A 21900-nucleotide genomic window follows, 5' to 3' on the forward strand; every position below is an offset into this window, starting at 1 on the left:
TTGCATAAAGTGAAAATGGGGTAAGAACTATGGAGGATTTTGCAAAAAGGATGTGGAGGTTTATGTTTAGAAAAATGAGAGATGAGTTAAATATTGCATGGAATACAAATATGTTGGACTTTCAAAATGCCAATACATTTCTACTCTGTACTCTCATACTACTGTACTTGGCTCCAGCAAAAATGAACTTGATCAGTTTCACACCCAATACTTAATGAGGGACGCACACCAAGTGAAGACAAGGAGCATAAAAGCAAAATAAAACCAAAGAGAGGCCTTTTTTAAAAACAGGGAAGACTGGGAGGTGACTTTCTAGTGCTGAGGCTATTTAGAAACTAGACTGACTTGCCTTGGGTGGTTATAAAACTTCATCTCTGAAGGTCTTCAGGCATGAATCATGAAAAAAAGGAGATAAGGTTTTAGAATAACCTGCATCTTTTCTGAAGGAAGTGGGCCAGACTAGATTAACCATTATCCTATTCTCATATTCATGGAAAACTGTACAGAAGTCAGTACTCCAATACCTTTTCTGCAGCAGTCCAAACATATACCAAATTACCTCAATGTGTCTGTCTATCATGGGAGCTTGCAATATGGGCTGGAACAGATTTGGAGACATTATCTCAATGTTCCTTTAATCTCAAAACAGAATCACCTGTGCCTAAACCTGAAAGATGTGGCTGTGATTCAAGGTGATCTACGTGTGGCTTATGTGCTCCATAGGAGTGAATCTCATGACCAAACCCAAGGTTGTCTTACAATGGAGGGGTAAGAACCTGAAATGCTGGCTGGGGTGGATGCAAGTGAGAGACTGAGACCAAGATAGCTAGATCATCAAAGCCAGGTGCTCAGCATGGTGAGATTTAAGAAAAAGCTGCTTTTATGAGCTGTGTGTGAACTGCTTCTGCAGTTTCTCCTCCCCTGGGCCTTCAGTGTACAAATTATGGGCTCACAGCTGCCTGCCTAGTCAAGTTTTTGATAAGTACCTTGTGGGGATCTTCTAAGTCCATCATCCTTGGTGTAACCTGTCCTGGAAAACCTCAGTGATGAATTCAAAATGATCAGGTGATGATCTTTAATTCAATATAATTACATTTTTCTTTTATCTTCTCACTTCTAGACTGAGCAGCCCCAATTACAGTAATCTTCCTCTTATATCTCCCAAACCTCTGATTGTCTCATTACTAAAGAATCCTCTCCCACATCTAATACTTCTAAAATTATACACAGAGCAAATTTCTCAAAAATTATGACAAAGATTGTAACTCTTTAAAATAGAAATTACCAAGTGATGTTCAGCAAAGAAATTAGGGCAAGACTTTCAAGCGTGATCTGTCAATTTGACAGATTTTGACATTGCTCAAATACTGGCTCCCCAGGCATGTAATAGTCCTGTCATCAAAATTAAGAGGTGCACCATAGACACTATGCTGCCAATAGTTTTTTAATAATTATATGTAGGGTGTTAGATACGATAACAGTGGTGCTGCAGCAGGAGAAACCTACACAAGGACACAGGATGTGTAAGGCTGGAAAGGACCACAGTGATCATCTGTTCCAACCTCCCTGCCCAAGCAGGGTCACCCTAGAGCATGTGGCACAAGGTTGCATCCAAAGGTTCTTGAATATCTCCAGTAAGAGACACTCCACAGCCCCTCTGGGCAATTGTTCCAGTCATCGCTCACCGGTACCAGAATCACTATCAATATATCATGCCATAAAAATCAGTCCCTCCTTAGCAAATATAAAGTATGCATGTCATGTTGCAAACTCAATTTTCTCAATTTTCCATGTCTCCATAAAGCTTTCTCCATGAAAGGGAAATATTTGTTTCTTCATAAATGAATTATGTATTAAGCTCAAGACAGTAAGTTGTCTAATTGCTTTTTAATATGATCTACTTAAGCCTGTTTTCTGTGAATTTTGGAAGAACATATTACATTTGTTTCACAGAACCATAAATAGTACACAAGGTTGTAAGGGACCTTAAAGATCTTCTGGTTTCAACCCTCTCTGCCATAGGAAGGGACACCTTCCACTAGACCAGGTTGCTTAAAGCCCTGTCCAACACTGCCTTGAACACTTGCAGGATTGGGGCATCCACAAATTCTCTGAGCAACCCGTTCCAGTGTCTCACCACCCTCATAGTAAGGAATTTCTTCCTAATATCAGCTCTAAACATACCCTCTTTAAGTTTAAAGCCATTGCCCCTTGTCCTATCAATTAATGCCCCTGTAAAAAGTACCTCTCCAGCTTTCTGGTAAGACCCCTTCAGAGAGTCAGGGGTGGCTTGAAGACAGGAGGGCATTACTACATCATGTAGCTGTTTTGATTCTTTGATTCTAACCTCTGCAAGAGAAGTATATGGTGTAATATGTCAACTAGTAATAGAATTACAGGATAACAGTGATTTACAGACACATACAAAAGCTGCTCTTGGAGCTTACATGCACTGCTCCATTCAGGAGAAATACTTTTGTAGAGCCCTCTGTAAGCACCAAAGACAAAATCCAACTACCACTGAAGACAACTTTTTTTTCTGCAGACTTACACAATAAGTAAGAGGACAGAAGAGTATTGCAATTAAATTAAAAACACAGGAGAAGAAACAAGTATTTCCCTTTATTAAGATATACCTGTTTACCTTACAAGCTATTAATATGTACATGGACATTATAGATAAAATATTAATAATAAGCAAATACTTGATCATGAAGTAATTTATATTGTTGTAACTTGTTTGAAAGATTGTAAATTTGAACCAGTGGAGGATTGACTTCCAAGAATTCCAGGTTGTTTTTAAATCAATTAGCAGCAAGATAACACACTGTAAAAAGTGATCATGAGAAAAATGTCTTCTTAATATATATCTTATGTTATTCTTACTCCTTGGCCAGCTGTACATTGGTCGGTTTTGCTCCAATAGGTATCCCATATTTGTGCAAAGTGTTGTATAAAATTTCACACATTTCTTTGTTGTAGGAGTCAAAGTCAAACACATTTCGGACAACATTTGCGAGTCCTTCAGACGGAAATTTCTGTGAAGAAACAGACCACCAAATTTCTTTTAGTGACAATTTACTAAGGTACAGCATATCATTAAGTACTTCTAAAATGAACGACTGTAACAGTAACTTTGACTGACAGACAAGTGCTGAAGTAATCTTTACCTTTATTTTCCCAAACATCATTTCAAGTCAGAATGAAATTATTGACACTAAACTTGATTTAAACAAAAAAGCATGTGACTATTATTTAACACTAAACACCATTAATGGTTTAAAGAATTACTTCCATTATACACATAATAAGATGGTGTAATCATTGGAGAATAGAATTAATAATAACCTGGATTTTAAAAATTGGCTTTCTGTAAACCACAAAGATCAGACATAATGACACACATTCCTACATTTCACCCATACAATTAATTTAAGAATTCTCACTCTTAATGTTGAATATAGAGAAGCAGATAATACACTGTTTGATTAACAAAAACTATTTTAGGTCATGATGGATTTTAGTAGACACAGAAATTCACAAACTTTTTTTTTCTTCCTTAGGGAAAAATACTAGTTGAAATGTGCTATGTACATTTAAAAACCCCAAATATTTATCAGACTTTCATTAATATCTTTAACAGCAATTAAAGTTTTGTTACTGTGCTGGACTGGTTATTCTGGATGAGGAATTAAATGGGTGGATGTTTGCATGCAGAAGGTAGAGGGCAATGGCTCAGGGTCCTGATGGAGATGTGCATCAAATGGTCAGTACAGACCTTGGGGGGTCTGTGCTCAAACCAGGACTGTTTATTATCTTCATCAATGACATAGTGAGATTGAGTGCAGTCTTAGAAAATTTACAGATGATACCAAGCTGACTGATACAGCTAACATGCTTGTGGGATGGAATGCTGTCTGGAGGGACCTGGACAGGTGGAGAAATGGGGCCACAGGAATTTTATGAGGTTCAACAAGGCTGTGTGCAGGGTCCTGCACCCAGTTGGGGTATCATCAGCACAGGCTGGGAGATGAACAGACCAAGAGCAGCTCTGACAAGGACTTGGGAGTGCTGGAAGGTGAGAAGTTGTATATGACCAATGTGTACTTGCAGCCCAGAAAGCCAAACATGTCCTGGGCTGCACTGAGAGCAGCGCAGGGTGAGGGAGGAGATTCTGCCCCTCTATTCTGAACTGATGAGACCCCACCCATAGTGCTGCTTCCAGCTCTGGGGTTCCAACATAAGAAAGACATGGACCTGGTGGACTGAGTCCATAAGAAGGCCTCAAAGATGATCAGAGGGCTGGAGCACCTCTCCTGTGAAAACAGGCTGAGAGAGTTACTCAGACTGGAGAAAACTCTAAGGAGACCTTTGGTTATAAAAGACATGGAGAGGGACTGGAAGGGCATGTAGTGACAGGACAAGGCGGGAGGGGGGGGGGGCTTTAAACTGAAAAAGGTCAGATTTAGATCAGGTATTAGGAAGAAATTCATTACTATGAGGATGGTGAGTCACTGGCACAGGTTGCCCAGAGAAGCTGTGGATGCCCCTGAAATACTCAAGGGCGGGTTGGATGGGGCTTTGAGCAACCTAGTCTAGGGAAAGGTGTCCCTTCCCACAGCAGCAGGATTAAAGCTAGAGTATCTTTTAGATGCCTCCCAGCTAAAACTCTTCTAGGATTCTGTAAGTCAAAATAAGAAAAATTAAGAATTTTCAACATCACAAAACCACCCAGAGAAACTGATGTCATTGATTAAGAAAGCCACTGAGGTGGAGGACCCCAAGCTGGAGTGGGTATATGCCAAAAGGAGGCTGTGATCTCTGGCTGTGGAAGCCCACACTGGAGTAGGTTCCTGGCAGGACTTGTGACTCTGTGGGGAGAGGAGCCCATGCTGGAGCAGGTTTGCTGGCAGAATTTGTGACTCTGTAGAAGGCCCCAAGGTTGGAGCAGTTCCTGCAGAACTGCAGCCAGTGGGAAGAACTCATGGAAGTGGAAGCTCATGGGAGGACTGTCTCCTATGGGAGGGACCCCATGTTGGAGCAGAGGAAGACAGTGAGGAGTCTTCCCTCTGAGGAGAAAGGGGTGGCAGAGACATGTGAACAACTGATCACAGCTGCCTTTACCCAGTCTCTTGTGCTGCTGAAGGGGAGGAGGTAGAGAAAAGCAGGAGAGAAGTTGAACTTGGGAATAAGGGAGGAGTAGGGAGAAGGTGTTTTGAGATCTGTGTTTATTTCTCATCTTCCTACTCTGATTTGATTTGCTATAAATTAAACTAATTTCCTCAAGTCAAGTCTGTTTTGCCTGTGACAGTAATTGCTGAGTGATCTCTCCCTGCCCTTATCTCCATCAACAGTCACTTCATTATATTTTCTCTTCCCAGCTGAGGAGGGGAGTGACAGAATAGATTTGGTGGACACCTGGCATCCAGCCAGGGTTAGCCCACCACAGATGTAAATGAAGCAAACCAAATAAAAAGAATTTTTAAAAAAATTTACCAACTTGCTGTATATCCTAGAATTTTGCTGCCTAACTGATTTATTTTATCCTTTTTTTTTGGCAAGGGATGGGAGTGAGAATCTTTCCATTTAAAAATATCTCACTTTTTCTCCACAGCCTTTTATTCAAACGTCTGAGATCTCTCAGACAAGATCTAGATCCTTCCAGCTCAGTATGGCACATTCACAGAGATGAACATAAACTTGTGAAGAGGTATTTTAGAAAATTGCAGCCTTAATTGTTTTTTTCCCCATTAGTGAGCTAGGCTGGTACAGAGAACATGAAAAACAGACTTAAGAGTCAGAGAATTGTATAAATGTATTAAAAATACAGATACTTGAATCCTACTTAAAAATTAAAACAGAAGGAAACAGAAGATTTTCAGAAATGTTATGACCTGTACTCTTAATCAAATATCAGCCCTAGGAGTTTAATATTGTCCCAACTTTATAAATACCTGATCTCACTAATAAAATACCTGTGACATGAATAATTCTAAAATTAGCTAGTCATTGTGATAGACTAGAATACCACTGCTAAATTAAGCTTGTGCAAACCTTTTTTTATCTGTGGTGTACGTGGCACAGAATATTTTAGTACTAGTGTTGTTATAAAAAGATGTTAAATTATGTTCTGCTTTCTAAACCTGAGGGACTGATTAGAAGTTCTGATTAGAAGTTCAGCTTAGCAAAATAAAAGTTGTTGTGGGGTAATATAAAATCATTCTACAACCTGTGCCATGCTTATTACAATGTCCAGTTCTTACTGAATGAAACCCATTCTCCCATCAGCTATTCTAACTAAACACTGTATAAACATTTCACATGTAAGGTGAATCAAAAAGTTCATGACAATGTTTAGTAGTAGAAGTGTTAACTTCTGTATTTTTAATTGCCTTTGAGTCAAAAGTAAGTATCATTCTAAAACAACATTTATATGATGAACACTGCATTTTCTCTGTTCTTCTCAGTGCAAAGCACAACCATTACACTAGCACCAAGCTATCTCATTTTCTCATGAACTACATTTTCACCTGCCCTGCACTAACTACTGCAGAAACCTTGGTCAAGATCTTCAAATAATATCCAGTTTTCCCTAGGAGTCTCCATGTCATAGTTTTTTTAATCATTGCATAACTTCTGTCATCAGTGCACTTTTCTTCAATGAATTACCTCAATGGTTCCATGCCTCTTGTGCCAGCAGGACATCATGAAAAATTTCCTGAGGTACAACAGAGGGCTTCTACAAACACAAGCCACTTGAGCCACTTGTACAAAGGTCCTCTATTCCAGTAATTAAAAAAAATCACAGTTCTCCAGTTTCAACCAGAACAAATCTAATCCCTCTTTAGTAACTGCTTAGACAACTGCTTACTGAAGAAAGGAAATGAGAGTTCACTTAAAGGGAAAAAAAGAAAAAGACAATAAAACCCAAAAAGGTTGAATGTTTTGGAGTTTAAATTGAACATTAAAAAAAATTTGGTTTCTATTGATTTTTAAAATGAGATTACTAGAAGAAAATATTGATCTCTTATCAGTCTGTCTGGTTGTCATTCACTGATTCTTTCCCTTACAAGTAACACTTCTGTGTGTACCTTAGATTATTTTCAAACTTAGATTCTTGTCTATTCCTTTAAACAGTAACACAGTTTTCTGCCTTCAACAATTTTATATTTTTATTTATATATTGTATGCTTTATTTAATAAAGAATTTGACTTGTGAAAAAGCTGCATTTTTATGGATCTAACATTCCATGAGGATATGTATTGCTACAGTCTGTGTAAAATCTATGAGCAAAATTGTAATTTTCTAGTAGAAATCAAGAAGCTTAATTTAAATATGCTATACCCATTGAGGTCTAGTGTATCTCTACCACTGCCCTGAAAAGAAAGTGGTAAATTACCTGGTATTCAGTGTCTAATGAGTCCAGACATTTTGTTTTAGACTTCTACCTTGTGTTCTCACTAACACTCACTTCCCTATGTATCTTGGTGCCCTCGGGTATCTGACTATTTTCCATGTACCATCTCACAGGCCCACTCTGCACACTAACAGATCTCTGCCTACCTGCTCACTCCCCTCTGCTCTTGGTTTCCCCCTGCACACACCCCTATGCCCTTCAACTCAATGTTGCCAGCTCTGTGTCTCCTCAGTTGTCCTTCAGCAGGGCCAGAAGCACCATGCCTATGGCTCATCCTGAGTGACAGACATAATGGATTAACCAGTACCTTAGTAGGCATCACTTACTGCCAAACAACACAGATAAATTATCCCCCTGCAACTTCAACCAGTTCCTCTCTGTCACATAGCCACTGGTTTTGATTAAGCCAGCAGAAACCTAATTATCCTTGAAAATTGATAACTTAGATATATTGTGACTGGCCAAAAAGGATAAAAGGTTATTAGGCAGCAAAGTGAGAAGGAGAAATAAACTGTTACTCGATAAGCCTAGTTTCCTTTTAAAATTTGGCTGAACATAAAAAAAAAAAAAAAAAAAAAGCACTAACTTACCACAAAACCTTACTGAATAGGCCTTAAAACGTGATGATGAGTAAACTTCAGATCCAGAAGGTTTCTTAGGCACTTACTGCTCAGAAACTCTTAGACTAGTGCCTACTATTAGGAAACAATCTCAGATATAAACAAGAAAGATAAACTATAAGAAAAAATCTCAGCTTTCTGAAACTTAAAAAGAGTTAAAAAAACTATTGAGAAAAAACTATTGCCATTTTATCTAGACTAACATGGCTTTCCTGATTAACATCTACCAAGGTCTCATGAAAAACAGCATATTAGATTGCAGAGAAGCAGTCATAGCATACCCTGCTTACAGGCACCTTATGGTAACCCAACAGAGCAAGGGCAGAGCATCTGAGCTTACCCATAAGCTACTATTAACATAAAGCCTTTTGATATTTGACAGTCTGAAAACTGAGCTGGGCAAGACAAAAAGGCTGTATCCAGGTCACCTGCCAACTAGAGCAGCAAGACCCAAATTCCTGATACAGTATGTGAGGAAGAAAAGTTGCAGCAATCAAATTAGGTATCTGAATTAGACAACTCCCCCTATGCCTGCAGTTTTGGGTCTTCAGAACAGTTTGGTATCTCAAGCATCACCAAAAAAAACTTCCCCTAAGAAAAAGGTAGTATAGGCAACCTAGCTCTGAGCACAGTGTCTAAGCTACAACTAAATTACTACATATTCCCTACTTGCATAATCTTTAGGGGAGGATAATCTTGTAACTGTACTCCCTATGTGTATCCTAAATGCTGAAGATCACAATTAATCAGCATCAGAGATTAGCCCAACAATATGCTGATACCATAGCAATCAGCATATTTTTAACTGACTAGACCCAATGCTCAGATGTGCTCTCAGACAGCAGTAATCAAAAGCAATTATTTCCTCCAAAACTTTCAACCTTTTTTTACACAAGAAAAAAATTCCAAAATTATGTGAAAGGAATCATCACAATAGTACAAAGAGAGCAGGGCTGTGGAACTGCTGTAAGGATTGTTTAACAACATGACTAACTTCCCTCCTTCCTTCCTAAGAACCAGCAATTTTATTGACTTTTATTTCCCTCCTTCCTCTTTCTTCTCTATCTGAAGACCAGATATTACTTTGGAATAACCATTATGTTTATATTCATTGTTTACATTTGGCTACTTTGGCTAGTTTTTTTATTATTCAGATTGAAAAACAAGTTACAGTAAACAAAATGTTGCACTCTTGGTAGGAGACTGGGATCTTGAAAATAAATGGTACAAAACAAATCAAAGATACATGTTGGAGATGTATTTGGATATTTACACTTTAAAAGAGGTGAAAGCCTAGCAGATGGGAAACTTCCCCAGTGAATGCACCCAGTGGTCAGGTTGAAGTGACCATACCAATCTGCTTAAGTGAAGGAGACAGAAGCAGAGAGTAAGAGCCTTTAAGACAATTAGCAATGCAGCTCTTTCAATCTTCAATTAGATGTTGCTCACATTCAAATAAAACAAGAATTAAGTCTTATGTTTCTGCACTGGTTATCAACAGAAATCAGTAAACCTTCAGCTTACTTGGAGAGAGGGAATGAAGGAAAGAAGCTAGGAAGGAAGGTAGAGACAGCAGAAAGGTATGAGTACAAAAAAGGAATTCATTTAACAAACACCCTAAAAAGTTAGCTTCTCAGCAGCACAGCAAATATTCCTGAGGTCTGTAATTTTTTCACTGTCATTTTGAATGTAACTGTGTGTCATTTTTTCTTTATAGTATTGATAACATAGTAGCATCAGTTTGTCTTAAGATGTCACTCTAGAGAACACAGAGCACAAAAAATCTATTCTCCCCAGAAATCTGGGGAGATGAAGATTTTTAGAAGTAGTAATTTCACCCTGCAGTATCTGAATATCTGTGTATGTATCTTTATATGTGTGAATATGTTCATGACCAGAAGCACAAAATTATCATGCAATCCTGCTATATACTATGCAGTATAAAACACAGGAGCAGTAGGTCAAAATTTGTGAGAAATTATATTCTATTTGTATAAATTACATTAATTTTCACTACTAAAAAAAAAATCTAGGACTCAATAATTCAAGAAATGGTCTATAAATTAACAAATTAACAACTTTATGATTATAAACAGAACAAAATAAAACCACTGCTATTTCAAAGAGCATTAAGACACTTTATATTTCAAATACTTCAGGCAAAAAGCATCCTTCAATTTATAAAGACAGAAGTCAGAGTTTACTGTAATATTTAAAAACCAGATCATCATTAAATTAGAATTTTACAGTTAAATGTGTGCAGGAAGTAATAATGAATCCTACATATTGCCTTGGTGATTTGTTATCCACACAGCATTTTTCTTAGAAAAGATCCACTTCAGATGTATTATTGTTATGCAGTAGGAACTTGTGTGTTCACAGGAAAGGATCAAACCCACAAATTTTATATCAGAATAAAATGAACAGTTGCTCTGTCCTGGAAGTATGTTGAATATGGAGTTTTATAAAGAAGGCCAGTATGAACATTGCAAATGGTATGCCATTTTTTTCTCCCACAGTAGAAAAACAGATTTACTTTTTTTTTCCTATCTATGAATAAATATGCAGAAAAATATCTGCCTGTGTACATCTGTGATCCTTACCCTCTGACTATCTGAATGTCTTTAATATCATACTTCTTTCAAAATGTAAAGTGTTTCACAAGTGTTTCACAATAAAAATGCATGAACAATAATGGCATCTTTTTTCTAAAGCCTTCAGGCATTAAAAAAATTAGTATTGATGAACTCAAGTTTACAATTAAATCTGATGTACTGCACCTGTAAATGTTTTACAATGTTCACAACTTCTCTAGTTGAATAGGGGTAGTTAATAATTCCTTGGTCAGCTAAGCTCCTGAGCTCTCCAAAAGCAGCTACCAGTCTCTGCAGAATTGCCTCTGGAACATCAGGACCATATTGTTTAAGCATTGCCAGTTCTGACTGTGGTTTGGGATTATCGACAGCATGGCAACTAAAAATGTCCCCTACAAAGACAAAAGAAAAAGCACAAAGTTAGATAATTTATAAAGAAGTAGCATCACAACATCCTGAATGCAGAGAAATCTTGAAATGCAGAAAGCTCTAATGCAAACCCAGTTAAGAGGTCTAGTGGAAATACTGAATTTATCTTATCTCTTCTCCCTGCCTGTCTTGAAGTAAGAAATGTGGTAAAATATTCTTTCCATAAACTGACATTATATTGATCCCAAACATACGATCTATAAATTGAGTTTATTCATAAAAAGTCTCTAAACAGTTGCACAAAACTTTGAAGAAGCATGACCAGATCCTGCAGAAAAAGGACTTGGTGAAATTAAGAGTCAATGAGTTTCAGACAAGGAATGCACATTCAGTGGGAACCTCATCTGAAAAACAAACTACTAGATAATATGGAATTGGGTTTGCACCTGCTCTTTTGAGTATGTTACTTCTTGCAGATCAAGCATTATGATGAAATTTAACAGGCAAAACCACATAAATTAAGTTTCCTGCACATAAATGGCCAAGCTAACATAGATTATACAGTCAGTGGAGTCTGGAGAGTATTCAGTTCAAAATCATGTAGCAACAATGCCAGAGGCCCGCTTAAACCAACACCAGATTATACAGGCCAATGAATTCTTCACCACTTGCCCCTGTGCAACTTCTTGTTTTTGCTGTGAGATGAAGCTCTAAGCAATCTTTGTTGATGCACAAAATTTCTGGTACCTACCAAGAATTTTCCAAAATAAGGCTTCTGTTGATATGAAAATCATTGATGTGAAATTTGAACAGCCTTACCTGATATTGAGATAAATTAAGAATCTATTCAAATATATGTATTTTACTAAAGCTATCATATATGGCCATATGCATGGAGAAGCAAATGAGAATTAAGAAGCAGGTAGCACAGTGCTAGCAGGAAAAAATAGAGTAGCCTTTACTGATGAAAGCAAAGAAGAGAACCATCCATCAAGCTACCATCTCTTGTACCAAACAGGACAGCACCTGAGATGCTTGTTTGATATGGGGGAAAAACTAGTGAGCAGTTGAGAGAACTGTCAGGTGTCAAGGCTACAGTTAACTTGTTTGCTGTATTTGCATACTCTATACACTCATTAGCAAAGATTTCCCATTACCTTATGTCTGCAATATCTGTTCAGATCCCATACAACAAAAGAGTTTTAACACAGATGATTACATACAGCTTTTCTATTCAGGGCAAGTCTGGGCACTTTTATCAAGATATGTATATTTACATGATAGTCTTAGTGTCTTACATGGAACAAAGCATCAATATGCATAAGGCCCCATCTCTTCATGCCATCTAATTATTAAAGACAGATATTCTATTAGTCAAGTCTATTAAAGATCATAAATTAATATTAATCACTTACCTAATGTGCCAAAAAAGTCATTACCCAAGAAAGGAAATCCAGGCCTATTTGCCAGAACTATCATTCTAAAATCAGGATGAATAACTATTACGTTTTCTCTCCCCTCTGCATGAGCATGATCTGGAAAAGAAATAAAATGTATTACTTGCATATTTAAGCTTTGCAAAACTGAATGAATGAACATAATTAGATTAGGTGAAGAATTCTTAGAATTATAATAAAAATTCTTCTAATTTAATTATATTCTTCTTAGAATTAGAAGAACAGTTACAAAAAAAAAAAGACTCAATAGCTTCTTACACATAATTCAACTGAGCTTTCTAGCTTTTATTTCTAAGTTTCATGGTTTGTCTCACAAAAATGTAACTTAAGGGTTTTAATTGTAAAAAAACGTAAAAATGCATCCACTGTTCTTAGGATGTGGACTACCTGCTCCCTTTATATCTAATTTCACTAAAATAGTGAAGCCAATGGTAAATAAAATGTGATTTTATATAGATCTGACATTATTTGATCAAGTAACACTTCCAGGGTTTAGGTTTTTTTAATTCTTTGGTAAAATTCACAAGAATGCTAATTTAAAAAATACCCATGGTGGCTACTGCAAAAGTGGTAAAGAAAATGACTGTAAATTCTTTAATTGTTAACTTTTGAGCAACAAACAATTTATCCATTTGGACTGGTCTGTGTTGCTACTCAGCAATGTGACTGCTGAAAACCAGCAACACGCTACATTTTACTGAAACAAAGAAAACTCTTTCACTCTACTTACTGGCAACAATTCGCCTTCCATCTGACAAAACCATTTCCCCACTTTCTACCAAAGTTTTTAAGATACAGGTAACATTTGTTGGTGCTTTGTCCGCCTCATCGATTACCAAAATGTGTCCAAACTTCACTGCTTTTACCTAGAAGAGAAAGAATCACTACCAGTCAGAACTCTACAAGGAGCTGCATTCTGATTTCTCAGTGAGCTGCAGTGACACCTCAGTGGCACTGAGACAAGAAAGGGACTCAGGATAGGGATAAGCTGTGACCAAACCACAACAGAAGGAAGAGGAAGCAGAAAAGCTGTGTGCTTCCATTTCTCCTGGATAGGGATGAAAATGGGCGTGCTAGGGAGGGAAGTGAGGAGCCTGACTGTGAACAACTTGGAGTGCAGACAGAGAAGTGCAAAGCCAGTTTGCATCTAGACTGTCAGTATGTAGCTGAAAACTGAAGAATGGCTGCAACAGCTGTGTGGAGCCCAACTTAGCATGTAGGTGTGAGGTGCTACAAAGAAGGAGTCAAATACCAATCTAACAGTTAGAATGTGCCAGGTTAATACTAGATTATTTTCCATACTCATTTTGTATGTGGGGACTCCCAAGATTATTATCTTGTTCACATTTAGCACAGGAAATGTGACCAAATAAAAATTAATAAAATGTTTTTTATTATGCTCACTCACTATGCCATGAAAAATCAAATCACCAACATTTAAAATCAAAAACATTTCCAAATATAAAATCCAAATGCTGTTACTGACCAGTGGTGAATCTTCATATATAATAAGACCATCCTTTACGGAAGGTTGTAGGGTAAGGCTTTGTACAGTGGTATCCCTGAAATGTGGAAAAGCAGATGATATTAATTAAAGAAAACACAGGAATTTTAGTTACAATAAAGTGCAAAATGAATAAATGAAAAACTGAATAGTCTATTTTTCTAAAAGGAAAAAGTATCTTTTTTTAGAATACTTGAATAACTGGGAACAACAGTATGCCAGCTTAGTGGTCAAATATGAGTATTCTGCCTCTGCCAGGACTTTCACAGTAGTTCTCCATTTCTCATAAACCCTGAAAACAAAATAACTGAGAAAGGAATCAGTATTTTTTGTATGCAGGCACATTAATGATGTTACTATTTATAGTAAAACTTTCTAGCTGAAAGTTCAATTTATGTGACAAACAAGAATTGATACTGTTCTAGCTTGTTCTCCACATATCATCAAGCAAAAATCCTACAAACAAACATATCCAACAACCAATAATGTATAATTCTTATAATCAATTAAGCTCTACCAGCTTGCTACATTTTATATCATAAACAGTATAAGCTCTTAGATGGGACAGAGACTTTTGTAGCACAGTTTGTTTTTTCTTAAATTGTGTTTGTCTTTGAATTGCTCAATTACCTTTTCTTCAAATTTAAAATAGTGCTAATTAATATCTGTAATGAAAATATTCCTTAATCTTCACTATTTTAATTTATATTAATCACCACTAAATGTACAGATTAGTAGAAAAATAGTTGCAATTCAGAAAGGTGAAGCAACAGACACCACCACAATGGATTCACCTACATTAACATGTCCATAACCTACGGAAAGTCCCTCCTGATTGTATAAAATACTTGCCCAGACCTTTGTCATGATATGTATAATCAACCCCATTTACTTTGGGGTTTAGAAGGACCAAGGAGCTAGAGAATAATGTAGACATGGGTGATGACAGAAGGTCCCCATGACTCCCACGCTTTCATGAGCAACAGGAAATTCAGTCTTAGGGCAGTTGGTTTTGCCATCCCTTTTCTCCTGTACTTCAAAATTTAGATTAGTCTGTGTCAAAAGAATTATGAGCTGATCATACCCATGAGGAAAACCCCTCTTAACGCTGCTTGAGATCCACATTGGTAAGGTTGGTAACCTTTACACTGTATGCAACATTTGATGCAACAAAAATCTCTTACTTTTCACAGCCATGCTGTGTAACAAAACTGTTTGCTTAAGCCTAGCTGACTCACTCTTCCAAATATCCCCTTAGTTCTACCTTTAATTTCGCAATGTATTGTAAAAACCAACAATTCTGATAAGCTTCATGGGTACAGGAAATCAAACAGTACTGTTAGCAGCACAACTATTAAGTGGCCAGCTTCCAATTACAGTTTTAAACTGAGAGCATAACTTGCACATTTCCTTTATTTGAACCTGCTGTTCAGCAAGATTTCTGTCCTAAAAACTAATAATTTCTTGTTTAGCTTTAAGACCACAGTTGATTTATCTCACAGTTCCCATGCACAGGAATAAAGCAGAGGGCAGAAAGAAAGACTTCTAATATTTATCTACTTGATCTGAACTTCAGTCCAGAAGGGGAAAGGTTACAAAGACAGAATCACCTTCACTTCATTTAACCCTGTCAAAAGCAGGCAACCCTGCCCCTAATAGTTATATTATCATTGTATTCACTTGCAACATATATTTTTTAGATCACTAAAATAAACAGTAGCAGTGATCTATTATCTCAGAAATCCTACTGTGGACACAAAAACAAAACTTCTACTGTCATCCTGCGTCTCTAACCCATCTATATGCTGGGCAGAGAAATCAATAACAGATCCAAAAATAACAACAGACCAATGATTTTTGTTTCTTGTACATACACAATATTTAGGGACTTAATTCTCAGGTTGCATGTATCAACTTACCTCCACTATCAGTTAACATTTCTGGTTCAAGCCTATACCACTGCAGATGCAAAAGAATTTTAATATTTGTAAACCAAACACTAGAGTATATGAAAGTCACAGGGACTAATTAGTCAGAAATAATACAAGGAAAAGCATTTGAGGAATTAATACAAGGTAAAAAGGGGAAGAATTTGTCAAATTTGAACTGTGAACTCTTAAAATTAACAGAAAGGTGAGAAAATGAGAGGACCCAAGGATAGCAAAGGCCAAGAATAACATAAAGGAAGACACATTACAGGATGCTTTACAGATCATAAATTTGCTCTAGATAATGCATGAAGAACAATGAAGTGAACAGAACACATCAGGAAATGGAGATCTCTAGTGATGCTGTGGACAGTCACAGGTGATGACACAAGAAAAGACAAAAATGCTAAACAGTGTTTTACTGTAACATGGAACAGTAATTAACTGTTGCAGAGCACGTTAATCCTCTGGGTCTACAAGATTACTTACAACCCCCTAATATGGAATACGAAATTGTGTTTAGTATTTCATAATAATCAGCAGCCCACACAAACCCTTAGGATGATCTCATTCTTTGGAGAAGACAGAATTGACATACTTTTTTGGGATAAACAACACTACAAGAGCTTACTGTTTATTTAAGTGCTATTGCAAAAGTAGTATAATCAGAAAAAATACAGAAGGTATCAAACTAAAATAAAAATTGACATCCTGAATCTATCTTCTAATTTTTTTCTTATTTTATCTTTCTTCTGCTTTATTGATAGTTTGCCTTAATATTTAAGGAAATATATAGGGGGATTTGCAATGTACTACAGAAGTTAAATGTAAGTCAAATATTAATTCCATTGGCTTGATAAGTGTATGTGAAACTCCTGTATTTGCTTAGGCTATTACATTCAGACATGTATATAAGAATGATTTTACAATAGTTATTACAGATTACTGTTATTTTCCTTTCAGAATCATATGCCACACACCTAAATATCATTACTTTCTGTTCTTCAGAAACTTACCGTGACCCAAACACAGTAAAGAATGGCTAAAATAAATGGTCTCTTTAGGGTTTCTTCTTAAATTTCCACTTTGTAATGAATTATGTAAATGTAAAGGCACCGAAATATAGAAAGATAAAAACAGACTAAGTCTGAAATCGTTTTGAACAACACACAGGGAGCATTTCTTAAATGTGAAATATGTCTAAAATGTCTGGCACTCAAAATTCCCATAGGAAAGGAACTAAAAACTTCAATTCACTTTCACTTAGTACTAATAGCACCTTAATAATAACTAACAGGCTCTGACAAAGACATGAATACCAAAACCTCCTAATTTCATCACATTTAGCACCCAAAATGAAAATAGGTCAGACACAAAGAAGCAAGGCTGCAGGAATGTAGAAGTGAGTGAGAAAACTGTCTGACATACTGTCATCTTACTCAACTAAACTGATTTTGTCTTCACCTGATTGGGAAAGAAAAATATGAAAAGCTCACTAATGTCTTTCCTAAGAATGTACTTTTACTTCATCTAGGAAGCTATTCTCACAAGTGCTCCATTTAAAAAGAAAATTTTTAAAAAAGGAAGAAAACAAAAAGAAAACTATATTTACTGCTGAAATACAGCAGCTCTTCTGACAGGACCACTCAATTCATTGTAGGCCTTCTGAGAATTCTTCTCATGTTTTTTATTAGCTCATATCACTGTCTTTTATTTATTTTTCACTACTGCTGCATTATTTACCCTAAAGGCAGCTATTTCTGAGGTCTGCAGAATGACTCAAACTGTGATGGTTTCTGTTTTACTGACAGCAATGCCTTCCTTCTGGAGAAGAACTATGAACTCTGTCAGGAGAAATTTCCATCAATCTCAGAGAGTTAGATGTTATTCTGTTGTTTAACAAAAGGTGTTCCAACACTTTAAGATTTGAGTCCCCGGGAAGGCTTATGCCCAAATACAGGACACAGTGTCAGGGCCCCAGCCAATATCACAAACACTCACATTCCCTGGAATTACTCCATCTTGACAAGTGCAGAAAAATTCCTGGCTTCTGTATGTAGTTACACTGAGGCTAAAAGGGTAAGAGATTCTTTGTGCAAATCAACTTTGTGTTGGAGGGGTCCCTGCTCATGGTAACAAGGTTACATAACCAAGGTTTGGCTTTCCAATTCACTACACAAAAACCTTACGGTAGTTGAGAGGAAAAAATCAGAGATGCAGAATACATGCTCTAGAATTTCTTCATTTCTGGGAGGCATCTAGTACATAGGTACATATTTCTTCTCAATTGCATGTCAATCACAAATATATCCATCTGCTGTGACCTAATTTTAAAGAGTATTTGAAGAATAATTAGTCCAAAGGCCATTTGAAGCCGTTAATTGGTCACTTAATCCACTCATGGATTATCCTGATGAAAAGCAGGCAATCCCAACACAAAAAATCAATCTGCATGATTTTGACATTTACAAATTAATTTTTTTAGCCAACCCATGACAGAGGCATTGCATTGCATGATCTAACTGCTATGTTTAGGAAATTCTGAAGTATCTGAAAAGCCAACCAGATGTCTCATTGCTCTTTAAAAATGACCCTGCAAAGGCTTTTTGACTTATCTGTATGCACTGATAATTAAATCCAGCTTTTTTTTTTTCACTGCTAGGCTGTTACAGCTACTCAGCAGGACATAAGTTTGTTTAAAATGCAAGAAATTATTTTTAATATAAAGGTACTCATTACTCAGTATGACTGCAGGTGGCAGAAGAAAGGTCAAAAGGAATTATGTTTAATTCATGTTATATGCTTAAATCTGAAGCTACACAATTACTTGTACGTGATCCATCTGCCAAAACAACATGTAAAATTCACTTACCCTAATTGTAAAATCCATAAATGGGGAAACATGACACCCTGCAGATCCCCTTATTGCTTGTAAGAATAGATTTAATTGAGTAAACAGTGAGAAAATCTTACTTCAGCTTTAGAGCAAAATGAAACAACAGGGTCTTCTAACCTGAGCTATTTCTCCTACCAGCCATGCAGCAGGATATTAAAGTTGAGTTCAATTTCTACAAAAAAAGACAAATGAAGTAGCTTTCTAACACCTGGAATCTGACAACAGCAGAGCTAGTCAACCAGCTTTTGAAAAGCTAACATTGGAAACAGGGGCCATCAGCTGGCATGAAATCTTGGAAATTTTGCATTGCAACTCTGTATTGACTGAAAATGTATTTAAGAAAAAAGGTTAAAAACAAGTAAAAAACCATAAGGACATCTGTTATATAATCAATGCACTCTGTGCTTCATTACATAAATCTCAATGACAAAAACGTGTCCTCTTATTACTTATTTCCCAACATGAGCTACAAAAGGATAAAGCACACACTATAAAGTACAATATTAAAAGAAAATAATCTAAACATGCATTACTCATGAATCATGAGGAAAAATTACCTAGATTTTTGTTTCTGGCTGCCAATAAATAAAAACACAACACCTCCCCCACTTTCCTGTGTTCAATTGAAATAAACCAATGCAGCTATAGAACACTTCCTTCAACAGCCCACTATGGAGAAAGCTTTTCTGTATTATTCATTTTAAAAAACAGACCTGCAGAGCTATATCAGCATTTAAATTATTTCATGTGGTCCTATACTCTTTCAAGAGATAATAATCACATGCAATTTTGAGAACAGGCACACTATAATTCTAGTGTCCACCTGTGTCTCGGGCAAAGAAACTGTTGCTTCTGAAACAGCTTTTTAAATTACAATTTAAAAAATCTTAAGTCAATACAGCTGAAAGGGTAGTTTTAAATTATCTCAATAGGGGAAACAGATAATTAGATTTTATACTTATTACATGTGCTGAAAAAGAGGTAAAGAAAATTAAGATCTAAAGACTAATGCACAGTTTGTAGCAAGTATTGCTTGTAGGGACACCATAAGCTCATTTTCCTATTCCAAACTCCCCATTAATTTGATTATTAAAGATCGCACCAAAATTACATTTCTTTTGAAAAGGATAACATATGCAAACTCAGGTAGGTTTTGGAAAAAAGATCAGCAGATTACTGTAATTTATTAGGGAACTAGAAAAGACATAACACAAAATGCAGTTGATTTTTAAATGAACTCTGTATCACACTTTCCAATCATTGGTCACTAGAATAAATACAGCAATTCTGACAGGAAGATGTGATATCAAATAAAGATGTGATAAGCAAATTGTTTGGAAGGAAATGTATTGGGACACATAGAACAACATACAATATCTTGAAAGAGAATAGTAAGATCATTAGATACAAAATAGAATTTCAATAGCAGTTAGTACTCCATTGACAGTGTCAAACATCACATTTAAAACAAAGATAAAGTGCTGTAGTGTATATGTAAATGCTTAGAAAAATAAGTTCTCTCAACTTGTAAGAAAAAAGATATCACATGGTGAACTAAGACTTAATATGGCTAATTTAGGGGTAAAACCTGTTTTATCAAAAGCTAAAGAAGAAAACTTCCTACATTCTCTATTTTCAGGTAAAAGTATTGCATCATATTTACAAGCTGTTCTAACATTTTTGACTTCAGAGAGAACAACCCTCATACACTAAAAAAAATCCCTCTTTTTGCCACATGACTCTGTGAAGATTCATATTATCTTTTTTCATAATAAAGTAATTTCCTAGAAGATTATTTTCTTGATACACAGAAGGAGAACAATGGAATGGAACTAATCATTTCATATTTTCTGCAGAATCACTGAGGTTTTTGAGCAGCAGAAAATCCATTCATAGCCATCAATAAATTATTGATGTAGATTACACTGCAGTCTTCACATCAAAAGCTTCTATTTCTGTAAGTGATGCTGATGTTCTTATGCAGATTTATACACTGAAAACATCAGAGTTGAAGTTGAATATCTGTAGCAGCTCAGAGGAGGGATCCAGTTCTCCCACTAGCTAAGAGCAACCAAGTTCCCATCACAACAGAAAAGGATCAGTACTTTATATTCCTGATCATTTTCAATTGTACAGAGGAATGTCTGTGATAGGCAGTCTGCAGAGGAGATTGTGGGCTCCAAATTTTGCATTTGCTACAGCTAATCTGTTGCTGACACAGCGTGAAGCTGGAATCATATCTGAGAGACTTCTGCTTAACAATCACTCATTATTTACATGCATATCATAACAAATAAATTATCTAGAAGTTATCACGTTTAATGTCATTAATACTCTGTGTTCTGAAAACAATGTTGAGTCTGAAGCTGTTTCTTAATTCTCACAACTTTACCTATTGTTCCTATAACACATTTGAGCATCAGCTAAGGACAGTGCAAATGGTCTCACCCAGTGCAATAACCACTGCTGGATTATATAATTTTATGAAGATACGATAAACTCATTTTACCTTTTTTTTTTTTTTTTTTGGAAGGCTACAACATTACTACAACAAACCTTGAACAAGAGCTAGCTGGGGTCATCCAGCTGCTACCTTGCAGAAATTGTTAAATCACAGAATCAGAGTGGTTGAGGTTGGAAGGCACCTCTGGAAGTCACCTAGCCCAACTCCCCTGCTAAAGAGGGCCACATAGAGTCAAGGTGCTCAAGACAGTGTCCAGTGTCCAGATTCTGAACATCTCATAAAACTCAAGGAGCACAATGTACATCAAAATTTAAAGAAAACGTTTTGACATAGAAAAATGAACTTCACGCCTTCCTGAACCTAAAAAACATGTTTCTTACAGCACAGATGTTCTGCAACTAATTTTTTGTAAAGGCACTATCAAGACAGAGAGGTTTTTGTTTGCTATCAGAGCAATTAAGAGCACAGTTCATGATGGCAGATGATTATTTCAGAGATTCCATGTTACTTGTAGCTCTTTCTTGCCATGTGACTCGAAGCAAATCCAACACCAGCAGAACAGAGGTGACAATTTTCACAGGTCTTGAGGCGACATAGTGTATCAGAATAAACTACACATAAATATTTATTTTATCTTTTTATGCATTTGT

At 36.4% G+C, this 21900-nt stretch overlaps 1 protein-coding gene across 1 annotated transcript in view; it reads right to left on the bottom strand.

Annotated features, from left to right (window-relative positions):
• VWA8 (von Willebrand factor A domain containing 8) overlaps window positions 1–21900 on the bottom strand; it is a 179006-nt gene that overhangs the window by 68641 nt on the left and 88465 nt on the right. The window contains exons 22-26 of the mRNA XM_079301747.1: window positions 13945–14020; window positions 13189–13324; window positions 12417–12536; window positions 10819–11024; window positions 2887–3038 (exon numbers count right to left, since the gene is read on the bottom strand). Coding sequence (XP_079157873.1) covers window positions 2887–3038; window positions 10819–11024; window positions 12417–12536; window positions 13189–13324; window positions 13945–14020 — 690 coding nt within the window. The remainder of the gene's footprint in view (window positions 1–2886; window positions 3039–10818; window positions 11025–12416; window positions 12537–13188; window positions 13325–13944; window positions 14021–21900) is intronic.

This window comes from Erithacus rubecula, assembly GCF_903797595.1.
Source record: "Erithacus rubecula genome assembly, chromosome: 1".
In the NCBI taxonomy this organism is placed as follows: domain Eukaryota; kingdom Metazoa; phylum Chordata; class Aves; order Passeriformes; family Muscicapidae; genus Erithacus; species Erithacus rubecula.